The sequence below is a fragment of the Meriones unguiculatus genome, chromosome 19 (assembly GCF_030254825.1).
Source record: "Meriones unguiculatus strain TT.TT164.6M chromosome 19, Bangor_MerUng_6.1, whole genome shotgun sequence".
Lineage (NCBI taxonomy): Eukaryota > Metazoa > Chordata > Mammalia > Rodentia > Muridae > Meriones > Meriones unguiculatus.
Genome location: NC_083366.1, coordinates 22,069,745 through 22,089,811, shown reverse-complemented (window position 1 = coordinate 22,089,811; position 20,067 = coordinate 22,069,745). Strand labels below are relative to the sequence as shown.

The 20,067-nt window shown below is 40.8% G+C and overlaps 1 protein-coding gene across 1 annotated transcript in view; it reads right to left on the bottom strand.

Annotated features, from left to right (window-relative positions):
• Nucleotides 1-15,443, bottom strand: part of Gdi2 (GDP dissociation inhibitor 2) — a 31,229-nt gene extending 15,786 nt beyond the window's left edge. Inside the window, exons 1-3 of the mRNA XM_021659260.2 lie at nt 15,107-15,443; nt 2,393-2,500; nt 857-956 (exon numbers count right to left, since the gene is read on the bottom strand). Of these exons, the coding sequence (XP_021514935.1) occupies nt 857-956; nt 2,393-2,500; nt 15,107-15,151 (253 nt within the window). The 5' untranslated portion in view covers nt 15,152-15,443. The remainder of the gene's footprint in view (nt 1-856; nt 957-2,392; nt 2,501-15,106) is intronic.
• Nucleotides 15,444-20,067: the final 4,624 nt, after the last annotated feature.

Below are 20,067 nucleotides of genomic sequence, written 5' to 3'. Positions count from 1 at the left end.
TTCAAATAAAGTATCTATTAATACAAACTATAAAACATAAACTCAGAAAAAGTAACACAAACTTTATTTCATGGAAAATATATTTGTAAAAAGAAATTTAGTTTTTGTTTTATTCCTCTCCCCCAGCCCCCCAGCAAGACAGGGCCTCACACTGTGAGACTTGATTGACCTAAAATTCAGTTGTAGCACAGGCTTGTTTCACAGTATTAGCAATCTTCCTGTCTCAGCTTCCCACGGGCTGGGATTAAAGGTGTACACCACTGCACCTGGCTCACTTTTCAATGCTATCTTAGAAAAAAATACGGATACCACAGAAATTTTACAAGCTATTTTAGTTCTCTAAATACTGAGAAATTTAATACGAAAAGGTAATCTCAAAGCTTACAAACTAGAAACCCTTTCAATGACCACATAAGACTCAAGTTTTACCTAAATTATCACCTAAGCATTAAGAAGGAAGTCTGCCACAAATATTTACAATGTTGTTATATTCTTTCCAGAGCTATTTAATATACCCCCTTCCCTCCATTCTTTTTTTTTTAACTTTTTTTAATTTTTTATTAATTACACTTTATTCATTTTGTATCCCCCCATAAGCCCCTCCCTCTTCCCCTCCCGATCCCACCCTCCCCTTTCTGCATGCATGCCCCTCCCCAAGTCCACTGATAGGGGAGGTTCTCCTCCCCTTCTTTCTGATCTTAGTCCATCAGTTCTCATCCCTTCCCTCCATTCTTAATTTGACTCCGGACACTTTTATGGAACATATTACTAAACACACTGTTAACATAAACTCCAGGGCCTCAGACTTCCAAATCAGATTCAGTAGAGGGTCATAATCTACGTTAGAATTCTTTACCATTGGCCATAAGGAACTTGGGAATTAAGTCAACATTCCAGTCTCTTCCTCTCCCCATTGATGCTGGTGGTTGTCCTGGTAATTTAAACCTTTTGTATAACTAAAAGCAGAACAAAAATATCAATAATGTAACAAAATGTAACTTTCATAAAAAATTATCATCAACAATTTTTAGATTGAGAGGTTGTGCTATAACACAAGAGGTAGAGTACAAGGCTCCATATTTTTAGTCAATAATAAAGCTTTACCTGTCAGATACTTTTCTTTAATCAAATAAGGCTTTTAGGTCTCAATATATAATATAATTAAATACAGCATTTAACTCATGAATGCTAAGATAAGCATTGCGGAACTTATTACAGAATCATATAAACTCATTCCCTCTAACTTTGCTTCTCTAGCTACACAAGTTAAAAAAATAAATGTTAAACACTTCAAAACTAGATAGTTAAAACTAGTTCCTTTTAACTTGTTCTGAGGCTTTACTGAAATACAATTGACATATAAAAATTACACACACTTAATGTATACTTTGGTGAGTGTGAACATAGGATGAACAAATGATTACGTAACCAAAGAATACTCAACACATATTCACCTCCAATGAGTGCTTCCCAGCATCATACAGTATGATGTAATCAACAATTTATTTAAAACTAGTAGCCTGCACTTCTCCAAAGGATTAAAAAAAAAAAAAAAAAAAAGGAGAGAGGAAAGATGGTGAGACTTATAGATTAAGAGAACAGAGAAGAAACACATATACAATGCTTAAACCCTTAGTTAATCCTGGTTTAAAAATGGAACATTGGGCTGGGGAGATGGCTCAGAGGTTGAAAACACTAGCTGCTACTGCAGAGGTCATGAGTTCAATTCCCAGCAACCACATGGTGGCTCATAACCATCCATAATGAGATCTGGTGCCCTCTTCTGATGTGCAGGTCTACACGAAGACAGAACATTGTATACATAATAAATAAATCTATCTTAAAAAAAATAGTAATAATATAAACAGAAGTCTACCTAAGAGCTAAAAAGCACTCTCTGAATTACTAGAAACCTAAATATAGTCTAAATATTGTTCATTTTCATAAATGTAGTAACATTATGATAATATAGAATTAAGTATCATCTTTAACAGATGGAAGTTAAACATTTAAGTCAAGAGCCACAGTGTCTTTATTACTTCTAACTTTTCAAAATCATAAGAAAACTAGGTCTAGTGACACAGGAAAAAAAAAAAAGCACCAAAATGTTAACTGCTGGATTCAGATGGAAGACTTTGCTAAACTGGAAATAAAATACTCTTTCAACTCTTCTTTGGAAGTGGAGGCAGATAGAGTTCTGTGAGCTTGAAGCCAGCCTAATGTATACAGTGAGTTCCAAGGTAGCCAGGACTGCGTAGAGAGAGACCTTGTCTCAACCTGGCCCCTGGCAAAAAAATTATAGTAATAAGCCAAAACTGAGACCATCTCAAAGAGCTAAAGTGGAGCCTTACAAGTAATCCTAACATGTAAAATTTGCTAATCAGAGACTTACATCTTCCAGCGGTGTTATAGATGCACTTTCTCCTCCATAGTAAGGGTTCTGGTCCATGTGAAGAACCTTCTTTCCATTCACTGACATTATCCCCGACAGGATACATTCCTAAAAGTAAACATGTATTTTTAAAAAGACAAGACACAAATATATTTAAAATGTCTTCCTTATTAAAAAGTAAACTCACAGCCAGGCAGTGATGGCACATGCTTTTAATCCCAGCACTTGAGACGCCGAGGCAGGTGGATGTCTATGAGTTCAAGGTCTACAAAGTGAGTTCCAAGACTGCCAGGGCTGTACAGAGAAACCCTGTCTGGAGGGGTTGGGGATAGGGTAAACTCACTAAGCATTCTCTTCATAATTAAACTGCTCATTCACTGTGACAAAACCCATAGGTTTAGAGCCTCTCCTGGACTCCAGTGAACTCCAAAGTAAAAATGACTTTCACAATAACAAGACATAATAGTCACTGTATTTTTATTGGGCTGTCATTTGTATTAATAACGTTAAATCACAGGCAGAGAGAACAAAGGTGGAGGCCTCCAACTGTATCCTTTCATTCTAATCTTTTCTAGTAAGCATTCACTAAGGTCTTTAATGAGGCATTGAAATTTAACTTAATAAAGGCACAACTATAATACCCACCACTACATGTGACAATGAAAAATCCTTCTTTTTTTTTTTTTTTTTTTTTTTGGTTTTCCAAGACAGGGTTTTTCTCTGTGTAGCGTTGGCTGTCCTGGACAAGCTTTGTACACCAGGCTGGCCTTGAACTCAGCAATCTGCCTGTCTCTGCCTCCCTAATGCAAGGAAAATCTCTAGTGCTACTCATTTATAGGCTGAACATAGAAACTTTGTTCTATGAGTCACCATTTTCTTTTTTCTTTTTTTTTTTTTTTGGAAAGAAGTGACAAACTTTAATTATTTAGCTTTGGTAAATTTTTTTCAAAAATGAACTTCTTAAAAATTGACATATACTGGGTATGGGAAAAGAAGCTTTGAGTGAGTCCTGAGTGGGTGTGTACTGTTGACATGACCATGCTGCTCCTGGGATAATGGCAGACTTCCTCTCACACAGACTCTGGGAAAGGGCAAAGCCTTCCTTCCCTCTTTGTCTAAGCTTGAATGCTGACAGTGTGTGCAGAAAATGTCCACCATAGCTTTTAGCACCACTACCCACCACTCCCCTACAGAGACTGCCCCTACCGAGCTTTTCTAATTCTGTCTCCTTGGTCTGGCAATCAAGCATGAACGCTGCATCCTTGTTTATCTGAGTGTAACAAACAAGTCTCCTTGTTCAGATGCATGCAATGATCCATTCAACTCATTTATATTATACACATTGAGCTTCCAAGATGTTGAGGTTTCTCCAGCCCAGACCACCCCTGTCTGTGTTTGTCTTTTCTTCTTTCTTTCACCACCCAACTCAGATCCATTCTTGGAACCCTGCAAGGATGCATTGGCTGGAAAGATGGCTGAGAAGTTAAAAACATTAGCTGCTCTTCCATAAAACTGGGGTTTGATTCCCAACATACACATGACAGTTCACAAGCATCTGTAACTTTTAGTTACAAGAGCTATGCCTGATCTTTTCTAGCCTCCGGGCAAATATATGGTATACAAATAAAACAATATAAAAAAACTGTCAATTTATGAATGCAAAATAATTTTGGAAAGCTCATCTGCCATCATGGGCCCCAATACTTACAGGGACTTTTTAGAATGTTATTAGTAATAGCTGATTCTCTTATTCCTCTATCTTAAAACTGGGTCTTCCGACTATTGTATACCAGCCTAGCCACGAACTAGCAAACCATTGAATCTCTTACCTTTCCACCCCAAAGTGCTAGCATGTTCCAACATACCATACTTCAAGACAGACAGGACTTTTCATATCATTAAATGAAGCATACCAACACTCGGAAGATCTGTGTTTTTCAGAGTAAACTAGGATTTCCTAAGTAACAGGAGAACCATGCATGTTAAAAATCATCCGGGGGTAGAGGAAGAAGAGTAATTCTAAGTACAAGTTAGAGCAAAGGAATGATGATGATGTTGTTGTTGATGATGATGATGATGATGATGTTTGGAGACAGGGTTTCTTTGTATAGTCTTGGCTGTCCTAGAACTCACTCTGTAGACCAGGCTGGCCTCCAACTCCAAATCTGCCTGCCTCTGCCTCCTGAATGTTGAGACTAAAGGCATACCACCACCCAGCCCTATTTTAATTAAAAAAAAAAAAAAACCAAAAACTTTTTAATGATTTTATGTGCATTGATGTTTTCTTACTTGTGTGTCTGTTGAGGGCTGTCATATACCCTGAAACTAGAGTTACAGAAGTTGTGAACTGCCATATGGGTGCTAGAAATTGAACCTGGGTCCTCTGGAAGAACAGCTAGTGCTCCCAATACATAGCTATCTCTCCAGCCCCTAAAAGAAAGGATTTTAATGGGTCAGAATAAAAAATATGGATACAGTTTGGGTTTCATATTGTAATTAATCTTTTTTAAATTGTCACAAAAGTTTTTGTGTATGTGAAAGAAATAGTCACAAAAATCTGAAAGGCAATTAAAATAAACCTCCCCTTTCCAAATACACACTTGTGAGAGGCCTGATTTTCCACACAAACTTCAGCTCAGATAAATAGCAAGAACATACACAAACAAGAAATCTGATTTCCAAGGCAGACATAAAATAAATTTGCAGAAAATGTAAAAGTTTCTCTCCCTGTAAGCTTCATTTTCAAAAATTATATACAATGTAATGTTATTTTTATGATGTAATAAATGTTTTTATTTTTATTTCTATTGATTTTTTTTAACTTCTTTTCTTGGTGGAACACTGGGCAAGCACTATCCTAGCCCTGTTTGACTTTGAATAATGTTAGATGTAACGTTCACAAGCAACAGATATTTAATATCTTTGGTGTGTGTGTGTTACACATGAATGCTTTGTGAGTGTATTAGCATATAGCATGCACCTTTGTGTATGGAAGCCAGAGACTGGTGTTAGGCATCTTAGTTGCTATTTACCTTAATTTTTTGAGAAACATTTCACATTGATTCAGCTGCACTAACCTGGCAGCAATCCTCAAGATCCATCTGACCGGGGCTCACCCCTCCCCACTCAGCTTTTTACACGGGTGCTGGGGACTGAACTTAGGTCCTTATGATTGCACAGCCCACTGAGTCATCTCCATAGCCCCCAGTATCAATACTTAAAAAATGAGGTTGCCAATATAGAATGCTCACATAGCATGCATGATACACTGGGTATACACTGTTGTCATTATGGAAGAGGAGAGAAAAGGTATTTTTAAAAATCCCAAGAAGGGCTGGAGAGATGGCTCAGCAGTTAAGAACAATGTTGCTCTCCCAGAAGTCTGGTTCCTAGCACCCATGTGGCACAACTGCCTCTAGCTCCAATTCTAAAGAACACCCTCTTCCAGCTTCTTGATGAGCTGCACTCCCATATACTCTAATAAACATACACATAAATAAAAATTTCAAAGAAAAAAATTCCAAGGATTTTTTTTAGAGGAAGCATCTGAGATAATCCTTAATAAACTGACAAATTATAAATGACCACTCTCTGGTAAATAATAGACAAACCAAATCAAGACAGAGACAGAAAAAAAAGTCAAGAATGCAGTAAGAAACAGATGAGATATACATTCAGTAATAGTCTTAGGCTAGTGTTGCAGTCATGAATGCTTTATAGTTAAGATAAAGAAAATTCCACAAATCTATAACTGTTAGTGTGCATCAAATTTGTCTGCAAGTCCCATCTAAACAGCACAATCAAATCCCACTCATAGTTTAATTTTGACATATTTCCTTTTCTACAACTCAGACAAGCTTCAATATTGCCTCTGTAATTTATTTATTCACTTGTTATTTTTAAATGACTTAAATTACTTGCCATGAAGTTCAAATTTTGCTGAAGAATGGACTGCCATTTTATTTAGCCTAAGAAACAAAACACAGGCGGGCATGGTGACTCACACCTGTTAACCCCAACACTCAGGGAGGCAGAGGCAGGCTGATCACTGTGAGTTGAAGCCAGCCTGGTCTAGAAAGTAAGTTCAAGACAGCCAAGGCTACACAAGAGAAACCCTGTCTTGAAAAACCAAGAAAAACAAAAACAAAAACATTGTTTTCAAATGCCTGTCAAGCCCTATCTGTGCCTGTCATCACAGGCACTATCAGCCCCATCACTCTCAATCTAACAGAGAAGACTGGTTCTATTTGTGAACTCTGTAAGTAGTCATTCTGTATTTAATTTTCAACCTGGTACATTTTATTCAACATTACGATACCAGTTACTCTTGGAGGTTGACATGACTGGATTAAGAATCATCTTGAAGGGCTGGAGAGATGAATCAGCATTTAAGAGCACTCACTAGCTGCTCTTCCAAAGAACCTGTATTCAATCCCCAGCACTGACATGGCAGCTCATAACTGTCTGTAACTCTATTTTAAGGGAATCTGAAGCCCTCAAACAGACACAGAAGCAGGCAAAACACCAAAGCATATCAAACAAACAAACAAACAAACCTGCCAGTGTGGTGGCACAAGCCTGTAATCCCAGCATGCCAGGAGGCAGAGGCAGGCAGATCTCTGTGTGTTCCAGGCCAACCTGGTCTACAGAGCAAGTCCAGGACAGCCAGGGATACAGAGAAACCCTGTCTTGAACCTCCCAACACACACACACACACACACACACTGCCCTGAATGTAGCAGTTTTGTCATTTGGAAGGATGGTGCAGGCATATGAGATCAAAGAAGGGAAATGAGAAAGCCAGCCAGTAAGTAGTCTTTCTCTCTGCTTCCTGCCTGTGCCTATGTGGGCTGAATCTTCTGAAAGGGCAAAATAAATTACCCCATGTGCTGTTTGTCAGCTGTTTTGAAGTCCAACACAACTTTGTTTAAAAGATGAGCCAAGGAGACAACTTGCTCCATAATCCTTCCAAACAAAAGGATCCATGTTAAAGCCCCAGACTACTCACATGAAAAAAATTCAGGCATGAAGGTACATAGTTGTAACCCCAGTGCTGGAGCATCAGAGCAGGCAGCTCCCTAGGCCTCAGTGGTTACCCAGACTTTTTTACTCAGTGAAAAACTCTATCTTAAAACAGATGGATAGTGCTTAAGGATTGGCAGTGTGTTTGTCCTCTGCTTTCCTCACACATACCCCAAAATAAGATGTGTTCATGGCTTTTGTTGTTCTGTCTTTTGACAGTGTCTCACTGTGTATCTCTACCTGGCCTGACCTCAGTAGTTAGACCAGGTTGTCCTGGAACTCAAGAGATCCACCTCCATCTGATTCCCAAGTGCTAGTGTCAAAGGTGTATACAGGCTGTAACAATATAATCATCTATTCTTGCTGCAGAGTAGGGGCTCCTGGGTACATGGCCAAATCTAGCCGGCCAGACTCATTTTGTAAATAATTGGACAGGTGTTTATGATGCTTGTTTGTATGAAGACTATCTGTGGCTATTTTCCTAGTAACAGAATAGTTGTTAATAGAGCCCACATGGCCTGCAAAGCCTAAAATATTATTTCCTACCAGAAAGTCTGCCTCATCCTATAAGCAGAGAAACTCAAAGTATGCTTCCTGGTTTACCATATTCTGCCAGGTAGCTGAGAAATGTACATTCTAAGAAGCTCTGGAAACTCAGGTTGAATCTACATCTTCCCAAAGGTTTGATAAAACAAAATAACTGAGAACCATCACTTGAGCTGCTTGGGAAGGGAGGGAGATGAAAATCTGCATTTCTAACAAGTTCCTAGGTGATGGTGATGAAGCTGGTCTAGGACTGATTTCCAAAAAGCAGCTACTAAAGTACCATTTCTCAAGTGACAGTCACCTAGGACTCATGTGAAAATGTAGATTCATGTATCTGCCTGAGGAACTAAGTTTCTGTGTTTCTGATAAGTTCTCAGGTGCTGCAGAAGCAGCTGAGTCTAGTGAACTGCACTTCTAATAACAAAACAACAAAGGACTCCACTGAATGAATACACCATGGGAATATGCCACATTTTACATTAACACTCTCCTCTTGGTGAGCCCCTGATTTCCAGTTCTTGCTCTGTGGCCATTTGTTATCAGGTCATCATGGAAGGCAGACTGTGCCATCAGCTTTCCATTATGACTGCAAACTCACTTCTTCAACGGTGTACAAAGATCTCTATTTCAAGCCTATTGGCCATTCTAACTAGGATGTGGTTTCTTCAGGGATTCTGATGAAATGAGACTGAGAACACTTTATAACTGATTAATGATTGGTAGAACTTGTTAGAAAGAATTTACTCAAATTTTCAGTCTCTTCCCCCTTGTTTGAAATATTTCATATATAATTATATATACAATTATGTTATGTGTGTGTCTGTGTACATGTTCCCAGAGACCAGAAACGAGCATCAGACCCCTATAGCTGAAGAGGCAGGTCACTGTAAGCTGCCTGGTGAGGTTAGGAACCAAAATCTAGTCCCCAACAAGAACAGCAAGCATTCTTAATGGCTGAACCACTGCTCTGGTCCCACTGATTTTTTTTATACACTTCTTACTTTATTTTTATTTTACATATATACATGTACATATATATGTTTTACTTTATGTGATGTGACTGTTTTGCCTACATGCCTGTACGTGCATTCCTGGAACTGGGGTTACAGATATTTATAAGCCACAATGTGGGCGCTGGAAATCAAACCAGGTCTTCTGTAAGAGTTCTTCACTGCTGAACCACCTCTCAAGCCCTGACTTATTTTCTTAAATGAGATTTCTCTCTTTTTGTACCACTTTATAAGATTAGAAATGTGAAGTCCTTTGCAGGTTATATGTACTGCAAAATATTTTCCATTTTGTGACTACACAAAAATCAGCCCTAATATTACTTTAAAAAAAATTGCCTTGTCTGTCTGTTTCTCTCTCTTTCTCCCTCCACCCCCTTCCTCCTTCTCTTCCTCCCTCTCCGGCCAGGGTCTCACTATGTAGCTCTGGCTGTCCTGGAACTCACCATATAGACCAGACTGGCCTCAAACTCACAGATATCTGCCTGCCTCTGAGTGCTAGGATTAAAAGTGTGTGAAACACCGAAATCCCTTGCTTCTTCTAGTAACATATTAGGATATATTGTTCAACTCAGTATATGAAAGTAGAATAACAACAGGTTTTTGCATTAAAAAAAAAAAAAGAGTATGACCAAAAAAAGGTCACATTCTCACTTAATAAAAGTAGACTGCAGAGTTCAATTTCTAAAACAAAATCACAACAAAATAGCCTCTACACCTGACTCCTCACACTCCTACAAATAAGCATGAGCCAATGGACCACGGCTCTAAAGCATGAAGACTGAGAACCAAAATAAAGGGCCTAATATTTTAAAAATGTGTCGAACAGCTGACACTAATTGCCTTCAAAGGTATCATTTAGAATAAATACCTCTACACCTTGGGTTTTTGTTTTTTATTTTAACTATGGGTTCTGGAGAACACAGGTCCTAGTTTTTGCACAAGCAGAATACTGACACTATTTCCCTACTTCTGTTTTTATTCTTGACATTTATGTGTATATGCACATAGGTATCAGGGGCTAAATGTGAAGAGAGGAAAACTTGAAAACAGGGAACTGACTCCCATCCCCTGTAAAACCCAGTGATTAAACTCAGGTCATAAGGCTTGGCAGCAATCACCTTTATCTCCTAATCTATCTGGTCCACTAGCCTCTTAAAACCCTTCTTCTTTTTTCCTTTTTGGTTTTTTTTTTTTTTTGGCTTTTGAAACAGGGTTTCTCTATGTAGCCTTGGCTGACCTGGAACTCACTCTGTAGACACTGGGCTCCCCTTGAATTCACAGAGATCCACCTGAGCGCTGGGATTAAAGGTATGGGCCACCAGGAACTCACCATGTGGATCAGGCTGCCTTCAACTCAGTTCCCTAGGGCTAGAATTAAGGGATGCATCCTCACTCCAGCTTCACCAATACTTTTAAGTCAGTTAACCTCCTTTTGTGAAGTTTCTGGAGATTCTTCCATCTTCTCATGCTTCCTTTTTTTTCTTTTTTTCTTTTTTTGTTTAGACAGGGTTTCACTATGCAGCCCAGGCTGGCTTCACACTCAAATCTCCTGCCTCTGGCTCCTCCATACTGACATTATAGGCTAATACAAGCAGATTCCCTGATTGTTGGTGCCTGGGAACAGGTGTTTCAAATTTCTGCTTCTTTTTTTTTTTTTTTTAACATTTTGAATTATTTGCATGTATAAGTTTTTTGTTGTTGTTGCTGAATTTTTTTTTTAACTTTTTAAGACAAGGTCTCACTGTGTAGCCTTGGCTGCCCTAGAATTCTCTAGGTAAACCAAGTTGGCCTCAAATTCTGTCTGACTCAGCCTCCTCAACCACCTAAGTATCGCCATGCCATAGCAAGATTTATTTTTTTGAGAATGGGATCCAAACCTAAACATAAATTTTACTTATGCCAAGAATATACCTAATATATTTAGCCTGAAAATACCTTTAATGAACCTGAATCTTGACAACGACCCAGCTACATGATGTCAAGGGTGGAATTTTCCATTTGCTGTATTTTGCTGGAGCTCCAAAAAGACTAGTTTGGAACACTCTAAATTAAACATTTTTAGGCTAGAATACTCCGCCCTTTTTTTTATGACTGGCTCTTTGGTCTCCCCACCCCCGAAGGGAGGAGCAGTCCTGTTAGGCCACAGAGGAGGGCTTTGCAGCCAGTCCTGAAGATACCTGATAAAACAGGATCAGATGAATGGGGAGGAGGTCCCCCCTATCAGTGGACTTGGAAAGGGGCACGGTGGAGATGAAGGAGGGAGGGAGGGACTGGGAGGGAATGAGGGATCTGGACACGGGGATCGGGACACGGCTGGGATACAGAGTTAATAAAATGTAACTGATAAAAAAAATAAAAAAGAAAGAAAGAAAGAAAGAAAGAAAGAAAGAAAGAAAGAAAGAAAGAAAGAAAGAAAGAAAGAAAGAAAGAAAAAAACATTGATCTTATACCCACTACTTCGGGGAAAACAAAGTCCTTTGTTTTACACAACTCTCACATCTACGGCAAAGATTTTCAAGACCAAACCTAAGTCTGACCAAATTTAAATTACAGTTTAGGGTTTTCAAATCAAGCACAAAACTTAATATTTAATAACTGTTTTAATAAAGAGAAAATGATAGGGAGAGTATTCTGGTATTGAAAATAATTTTCTATATATAATGCTGAGAGTGAGTTTAAATATTAAAGTATATGTTTCTACTCATAATTTGTTGGCTTACCGTGTAGAAAACAACAACAACAAAAAAAAAACCTTTGAAAGTACAAATGGCGTGAAGCTGGCTCTTCTCAAATAAACTAATTCTAGCACAACTCTGATTTATTACCCAGCCCATCTGAGTTGTGTGCCAATTATGTGGTAGAAGTCTGCTTACACATGTTCAAAGCATAGAAATGCAAAAGTTGCCAGCCAACCGACAAAGAAGGGTGGGAGGCAAAAATGAGACTGAATAATTCAAAAGGCAAAGCAAACTGAGCCTAGTTAGAGTGGGCTAAAGTGCCTATAAAGCTTGCTAGGACTTAATGCATCCATTATGTCATGGCACAAAAATTAGTCCTTACAAAATAGCAGTTATCAAGAAAATTATTTCCCTTACCTTTTAGAAAGGCATTTCTACAACCTATAGAGTCTGGGGGTGTTACCACTACTTTTTTTTCTTTTTCCTTTTTCCAGACAAGATTTCTCTGTATAGCCCTTGCCACCCTGGAACCTACCAGGCTGGCCTCAAACTCAGGGACTGGCCTGCCTCTGGCCCCCTCCCCACCAAATGCTGGGATTAAAGTTATGCACCACAACCAGATGGCTTTTAAAGTGACAACTCTCAACATCAGAGAACACAGAATCTACCATTTCTCACAGAAAATTAACGGTCTTCTTTAAAGTCATTTTCAATACTTGTGGATTAATGTGAGTTTAACTGATAGAAAACCATGCCAACATAAGCAAGGAACATAGAAAACCCAACATTTTGTTTCAAAGTAACAAGTTCCCTGAACTCAAAGTCCTTGACAAACCAATATTTATCCAGCATTTGGCATCAATCCTTGTATTAGGTTCTTAAATCTTCAGCACTAAATATCTACAAGACAAGGATTAATGGTGTGTCCAGATACTTAAAGTTACTTCTAATTTGAGGATTTTTTTTTTTTTAATTCTCTGTGCATTTGGTATGAGAGTGTCAGAACAGAACCATGTAGTTACAGACAGTTGTGAGCTGTCATGTGGGTGCTCGGAATTGAACCCCGGTCCTTTGTAAGAGCAGATAGTGCTCTTAACAACAGAGCCATCTCTTCAGCCCTAATTTGAGGTTTTTAACTTTGACTGTAGGTCTTAAGATTTAACCTAATTAAAGATTTCACCTAAGTCCTACTAATACCATTTCTTATTGTCAACATCATCCTGCTATATTGCTTCTATCAAAGTCACCATCCTGCATAGATACAATTAGAACACATCTAATTGTATTGAAAGCACACTGAGGACCAAAGTTAGCAAAGCTGTAAGACAGCAGAAACCGTTCTAAATTCTAATTATTTATGTATCTACTACTCATCAAGAAATTCACAACTCAAGTGAAAATTTAAATAAAGGGTGTTATTTTGTTAAACAGATTTGCTATCTTTGATACAAATGATGCTTCTAAATTAGGCATGTGGAAACTTGCAGGATGGCTTTGCACTCACTTATCTACACTCAAATATGAAATACTAGCAATGACAATACAGAATGGAAATAGCTGGCTCTCACCATATGCTGGTGGCCACAGGACCCACCAACAGGGCAAAATCCACCACAAACTATTTATTATGCTTGAACCCCAATTAGGCACTTCTAAAAAGTCAGAACCTGCAGCCTCCCCTCACTGAGGCATCCAAGTCTTCCCAACTCACAACCAAAAAGCTCCAACTGCTGGGTGTAATGGTACACTCCTTTTAATCCCAGCACTGGGAAAGCAGAGGTTGAAAGATCTCTTTTGAGTTCAAGGCCAGCCTGAACTACACAAGGAGTTCCAAGACAGCCAAGGCAACACAGAAAGACCATGCCTCAAAAAAAGAAAGAAGGAGAAATGTAATCAACTCATTCAAAGTAAGCAAAAGGCTTTCTAGCTTTCTAGATAACCATTGGAGTCTATCTGACAGGCTATCCTCTGGGCAGTCATGTCTCCTGAGCCTTGAGCAGGATGTCTTGGCTTTGCCTTTCATTCCAACACCCAGGAGAGAGGGACAGGCAGAACTGAGTTCCAGGTCAACCAGAGCTACATAGAGACCTTGTCAGAATAAAATAATCTTCTAGCAGTCATCATTAATCACTGTAGAGAGAAAAATAAGCTTTTCCTAAAAGTAAAAAAAAAGGGGGGGGGGGAGTTAAAACTCTTAAAGGTTTTCTCTAAAACTGTTATTTCAGAGTGTTTTCTCTTAAAAGGATATTAATTTGATCATAAGAGATGTCAATACATTTCAACAAATTCGAAAGAAGTGGCTTTTATCAGATGACTTGGGCACTTGAAGTGATACTGAATGGGATACATTCATCAATGTTTCTGATGAAGTAATTCAGTCATAATTTCACACACACCACCCCAACTGATAGTCAAAATGGCTGGTTCTCTAGCCAATAGCTTCTTTAAATGAGGAGGAGAGGTGCAAAATATAAAAAATATAAAAACATGTCTACATTTTTTTTTCTCGATCATCTATACATCTCTAAGCAGATACCCACCCACCAAAATATACTGTAGCATTAGGTGTTGTATATTTATATATTCCCAGTACACTCACGCTGTGCATTTATTTTCTAACCAGACTGAAGCGTAGTGCAGAAAACTTAAGCCTCCCCTCCTCAATCCATTTCTTAAGGAAAAACATCAAGAAACAGTAGTGGCACGCAATAAACCAAATAAAAGGGAAACATAGCAAGCAAGATCCAGGCGTGAAAGTATTTTATAGACAAATTTTGAGAAAATTCATTTCCTATCCTGAGAGAACAATAAAGCAATTAAAGCTTATTAAAAAGGGATTTGGGTGAGGGGTTGTTTGTTTTAGAAATTCGTTTCATGATTTTCTCTAGAAACTTAACGTTGGCCAAACTCTAGGACAATTACCGATCAGCGACTACTCCTTTGCCTGGGCTTTCCCAGCCAACTGACTAGCTGAGCAAGCCGATGCTGCTCGCCACATAGGAAATGCAGGCGCCAGCAGCGACTCCCTCCGCTCCGTTCAGGGCTTGCCTGCTTCCAACCGGGAGAGGTCATCCACCCAAAAGGGAAGTGGAAGGAGCACAAGCTGTTTTCCCTTTCCTCTTCCTTCCCGCAGGAGGACAGGCAGTTTCTCTCCGACAGTTCGGCGATTCTGCCCTCAACTTCCCAATGAACTGGCTCCCCAGAAACACGTCTCGAGTTCCACATCCCGGTTTTTCCTAACACACTCGGGCGTCTCCAAATCAGTGCAGCCCAACAAACCACGACCTCCCTCCCCAGACCCAGCGCGGAAGAGGAGGACGGTCCCCGAGGGAGTGCAGACGCCGGCTGTTCGGGAGCGGGCTGCGCTAGGTCAGCGGACAACGACGGGACCCACCCTCGCCCCGGGGCCCGGCAGGAGGCCGGAGGGACCCGTCTCCCCGCCGTCCACCGCCGCTCACCGTCAGGCCGGTGCCGAGCACGATCACGTCGTATTCCTCATTCATGGCGGGGAAGGAGCGCACGCAGGGGCTCGGAGGCCACCGTAAAGAAGGGAGCGAGAAGTCCGGCCGCTCTGGGCCCCGGGGGAAAGGGAAGAACCGAGGAGAGGAAAAACGGAGCGGACTAGGAGGCGAGGCCGGCCGCCACCTCAACGGGAAGAGAAGAGCCGGGAGGGGAGGGAGGGGAGGCGGGGAGAGCGCGGGGAAAGGAGAGCGAGCCCGCAGCCGGGGCGGGGCGTGCGAGAGGCCGCTGCAGCCGTCAGTCACGCGCCACCTGTCCTCTCGTTGGCGTAGCTCCTGCTAGCCCCACCTCCTCCTCTTCTCTTCTCGCGAGAGAAGGGCGGGACGCTGCCATCATGGCTTCCGGCTTTTTTCACCCGTCTTGTGCCACTGTGGTCTGGGCGGCGACACGCGAAGCCTGGCGTTGAATAGGATGAATTGGGCGGAAACTGCGGCTCGACTACCACGTGCTTTACTCTCGCGGCGTGGCGTGAGCTGGAGCTCGTTAGTCCTCTAGCCCCCGGAGCCCGAACTCCGCCCTTGGGACTTTGAGTAGGGTGTGCAGCGCTGGGTGCATGTTGGGCCAAGTCCTGAGAACACCAGCCTCTTGGAAGACTGGCAGCCTTGTTGCCGCAGTAGCTTGGCTCCTGCCCCTGCCCCTGCCCCTGCCCGCGGGCCTAGGAGGAGCTCAGAATTCTTGTGTGCCTGTTTTAAATTTGTATGGTTCTTTTCGAACAAATAAACGTATTCTAAACTGGTATCCTTACGTACCTTACGTAAAATTTGGTCCGAAGTGGCCTTCCCATAATAACGGTCTTCGTTCTAGTTTGAGATGCAAAGCAGGTTATATATTTAAGAGTATATACTCTGGTAACCAAGCAACTGGGACTCAGCCAGTCCCAGGCAGAAGGCTGCCAAAGTATGCCCATAAAAGGCAAATGCTGAATTGCAATATTGAGGTAATTTTGTGTGTTTGCTGTGTTTCTACCTCTACCTACAGTTACCCATAGTAGAAGTGGGGCAGTCTTTGGTATGCTGCCTGGTTCTGGATCCTGTTCCTTACTAAAACTTTGATAAATTAATTTCAGGTTTGTTTTGTTTTGTTGTTTTGGGTTTTTGTTTGTTTGTTTGTTTGTTTGTTTTTTGCAGCAGAGTTGTCAAGATCCAATATAGACCTTCTAGTAACCCTTCGGACCATTAAAACAATATTTGCAGGTCCCTTGGAGCTCAAGCTCCACTGGGTTTAAACTCACCATTTTTATTCTCAGCCAACTTTTACCATCTTTTCCTTTTACTTAGTTGGATTGATTAAGTGGCCCGGCTCATTTGCTAGCGGGGTTAGAATCAACTGTTTTTAGAGTAAAACTGAAATGTTCAGATAAGTGGATTGAATACACACATAAGGGCCTGGAGCAGATACTTAAAAAAAAAAAAAAAAAAAAAAAAAGGAAGAAGTAATTCTTTTACAGAAGCTCTTTCCAGTTCAAGAAGTCCAGGACTCAACTTTTTGGGATGCCAGCTTAAGTCTATTTGGTACAATCATGAACCCAAACTATGGGAGGACGTAGGTTAATCTAAACAAACAGCTTAGAATAGCAGATGCCATTGTTTTCAAGGAAAAAAACAAAACGGTCAACGACCTTGAAAAATGAAGGGATGTAGCTCAGTAGAGCAGTTGTCCAGCATGCACAAGGCCCTGGCCTGGTTGGTTGGAATACCAATTTCATACCTAGTATCTGCTCCAGGCCCTTCTGTGGATTCAATCCTCTTAAGTGTACATTCCAGTTTGACTCTTAAAAACACTACAAATTCCCTACCTAAGCAATGTTATGTTTTTAATTAGGATGTAGAAGGATCTAAAAGAATCAGAAGCTGTGAGCTGATAATGTGGCTCCATGGGTAAAAGTGCCTGCTGCAAAAGCCTAGCAACCTGACTTCACTCCCCAGAAGTCACCAAGAAAAGAATCAGGTCTACAGTTGCCCTCTAGCCTCCGCTCATACCCAGGCACGCAGGGTCATACATGCAGGCTTACAGTAGTAACAAATACAAATTGAAAGAGAAATCAAAAGTTGCTTCCTTGAAGTTTTCTTTAGAAAGACAATAAAAAATCTAAGCGGCAAACCCAGGACTCTAACTAAACCCTGACCATTATTACCTTTAGTTTTACCTAAATACTCTGATTCTACTAACACTTTTATATAGCTGTCCCTTTGAAGACAGTCAAAAAAGTGTCAGACATGCCTTCACTTCTGGCCAGAGCTTTTCCCTCTGCTCTGAGGCAGAGCTTGCAGCCATCACAGAACTTCCAAATCTAAAGAAAGCCTTTAAAAAATGTACTAGGTGTTGCTAAAATTCCTTCCCATGAGGACCTGTGAACACTTTCTATGCACACCTACAGCCCTAAGGACAAACCAAAGTGTCATTCCACCGTAGTTCACTTGGGCAAACCACCGAATTTATTAAGCTCACTTATAAAGCAGTGGGTGAAAGACTTGGGGAACACTGGAAAGTCTACACCCACCACACATGAAGATCCCAAACACACACACACCTTAGCTGTATGGGTGGAGGACCTTCTCTTCATCCCCATATACTCTAGCCCTTCCCAGAGGGAACCCCCACTCAAGGTCACATTCAGTTGGGGCAGAATTGCATACAACTGGTTGGGAAGGGTGGCTGGACATTCAGATGAAGGTCCCACAGCCCACCCTACTGACTCCCTTCAAGAGGCAACGCCAGCAAGCAACAAGCCCACCTGTAATGATCTTTGGTAATAGTCCCAGCTGGACTCCTGAAGATGGTGGCCGTTTAGCTTGGAGAATGGTCCTATACAACAGTAGCTTGGATCCTTGTCTGCTCCTGAAGGATTGTGTTTAGCTTGAACTGAACATTTTCAGCAGATGTGTCGTTCTGGGTGTCTGGAAGAGCACTTTAGAGATATGAACACAAACCTTAAGGCTCTGAGACTGGACTATAATTCAAATGGTAAGAGTGGTGTTGAGGACTGAGGGGAGGGCTCAGCTGGTAACATGAGTTAATCCCCAGAACCCACATCAAGACAGCCATGTGGTGGGCTTATAATTGCAGCACTGGAGAGGTGAAGACAGGCACATCCCTAGGGCTTGCTGACTAGCTGTCTACCCAAATCCATAAGACCCAGGTCCCAACGAGAATGTCATGGAGAACAAGATAGACTGTTCCCGAGGAATTGCACTTGAGGTTGAACTCTGGCTTCCATAGGCATGGGCAATTTATGCAGTCACATACTATAACACATACATACATACATACATACATACATACATACATACAAACTTGGAATCAGGCTGTGTGTGTGGTGGCTCACACCTATAATCCTAGAACTTCATAGGTAAAGGCAAGAAGATAAAGGTCATCTGCTACAAAGTTTGAGCCCAGCCTGGTCTACAGAGTTCCAATACAGCCAAGGCTACACAGAGAAACCCTGTCTTGAAAAAACAAAAATAAACAAACAAAACACCAATAGGACTGGTGAAATAGTTGGTAAAGAACTTGCAAGCAATCACAAGGACTGGGAACCCATGTAAAAAGGCCAGGCGCAGTGGCACACACTTGTTATCCCAGTGCTAAGGAAGTGAGACATGAGGATCCCTAGAAATGGACAGTCTAGCATACTTGCTCAGCTCCAGGTAGATTTTCATTCAAGGTGAATGCACATACATACACATGCAAAAATCACACATGCACATGAAAAATATGTTTAACTAACTAAATAAAGCTACACAGAACCTAAGTTGATATATGTATTCAAGGCCAAATAAATTTTTCTAAGGAAAAAGTATCAAGTACAAAATTGTGAGATATTAAACCTGACTATCTAACAATGGTTGTAACTGACATTTTCTTGGCAAACAGCTGTTACCTTAAGAAGGTACCCCTCGAGAAGGTACCGCTGAGCTGGGCAACAGTGGTGCACACCTTTAACCTAAGCACTTGAGAGGCAGAGGCAAAGGCAGTCTGATCTCTGTAAGTTCAAGGCCAGCCTGGTCTACAGAGTGAGTTCTAGGATAGGATAGGCCACACAGAGAAACCCTGTCTCTAAAAACAACAAAAAAAAAAAAAAAAGGAAGGAAGAAAAAGAAAGAAAGATTTACCAAATTTAGCAGTTCTTAAGGCAACAGAACCATGTCACCTGTATTTTTGAACTGACATTAAATAGTCATTTTTAAAGAGAACAATAGTAATGAGAACTTTATTCATAGTTTGCCACCAGCCTTTGAATATTATAGAGGCTTTTAAGTGTATCAGGTAAATTATACCATGTTGTTTTGAATGAACAGTATTTCTTCAAAGATACAGTTACCAAGAAATGTAAAGGCACTGGCATACAAGAACTGAACTTAAGGCTAGGAACTGTTCCTAACACTGTAGTTTCATACTGTTGGCAGCACAGGTCTGATAGCCCTGCAGAGCAAGAAGCAAATTCAAACACCTGTGAACTGGACTAACCTCTCCAGACTGAGTCTAACCACAGCTCTGCCGCTCTTCTTGGTTCTTGCATCCTTACCTCTCCTCACTGATAAACAACTAGGTAAACAACAAAAATCATCCATGGTGAAGCAACTTTGAACCACTAGCCAGTTCAGCGGGTTGCAAGGCCACAGATGTTCTTAGTTCCCGCTGGGTTGAAACCTGAGGAAGGGGAAGTTGGTGAGCTGGTAGAGAATAGTAAAAATAGTAAAAAGCTTCAGCATATTTTAAATCTTGGCACGCTGCAGCACACTGGAGTCTTTCTTATATCTGAGTGCTTGGGAATAACTGTTTGCTGATCTTTTTTTTTTTTATTAACCTTCCTTTCTCTCCCCTCCTCCCCTGAGACAGGGTTTCTCTGTGTAGCCTTGGCTATCCTGGACTCACTTTGTAGACCAGGCTGGCCTTGGAC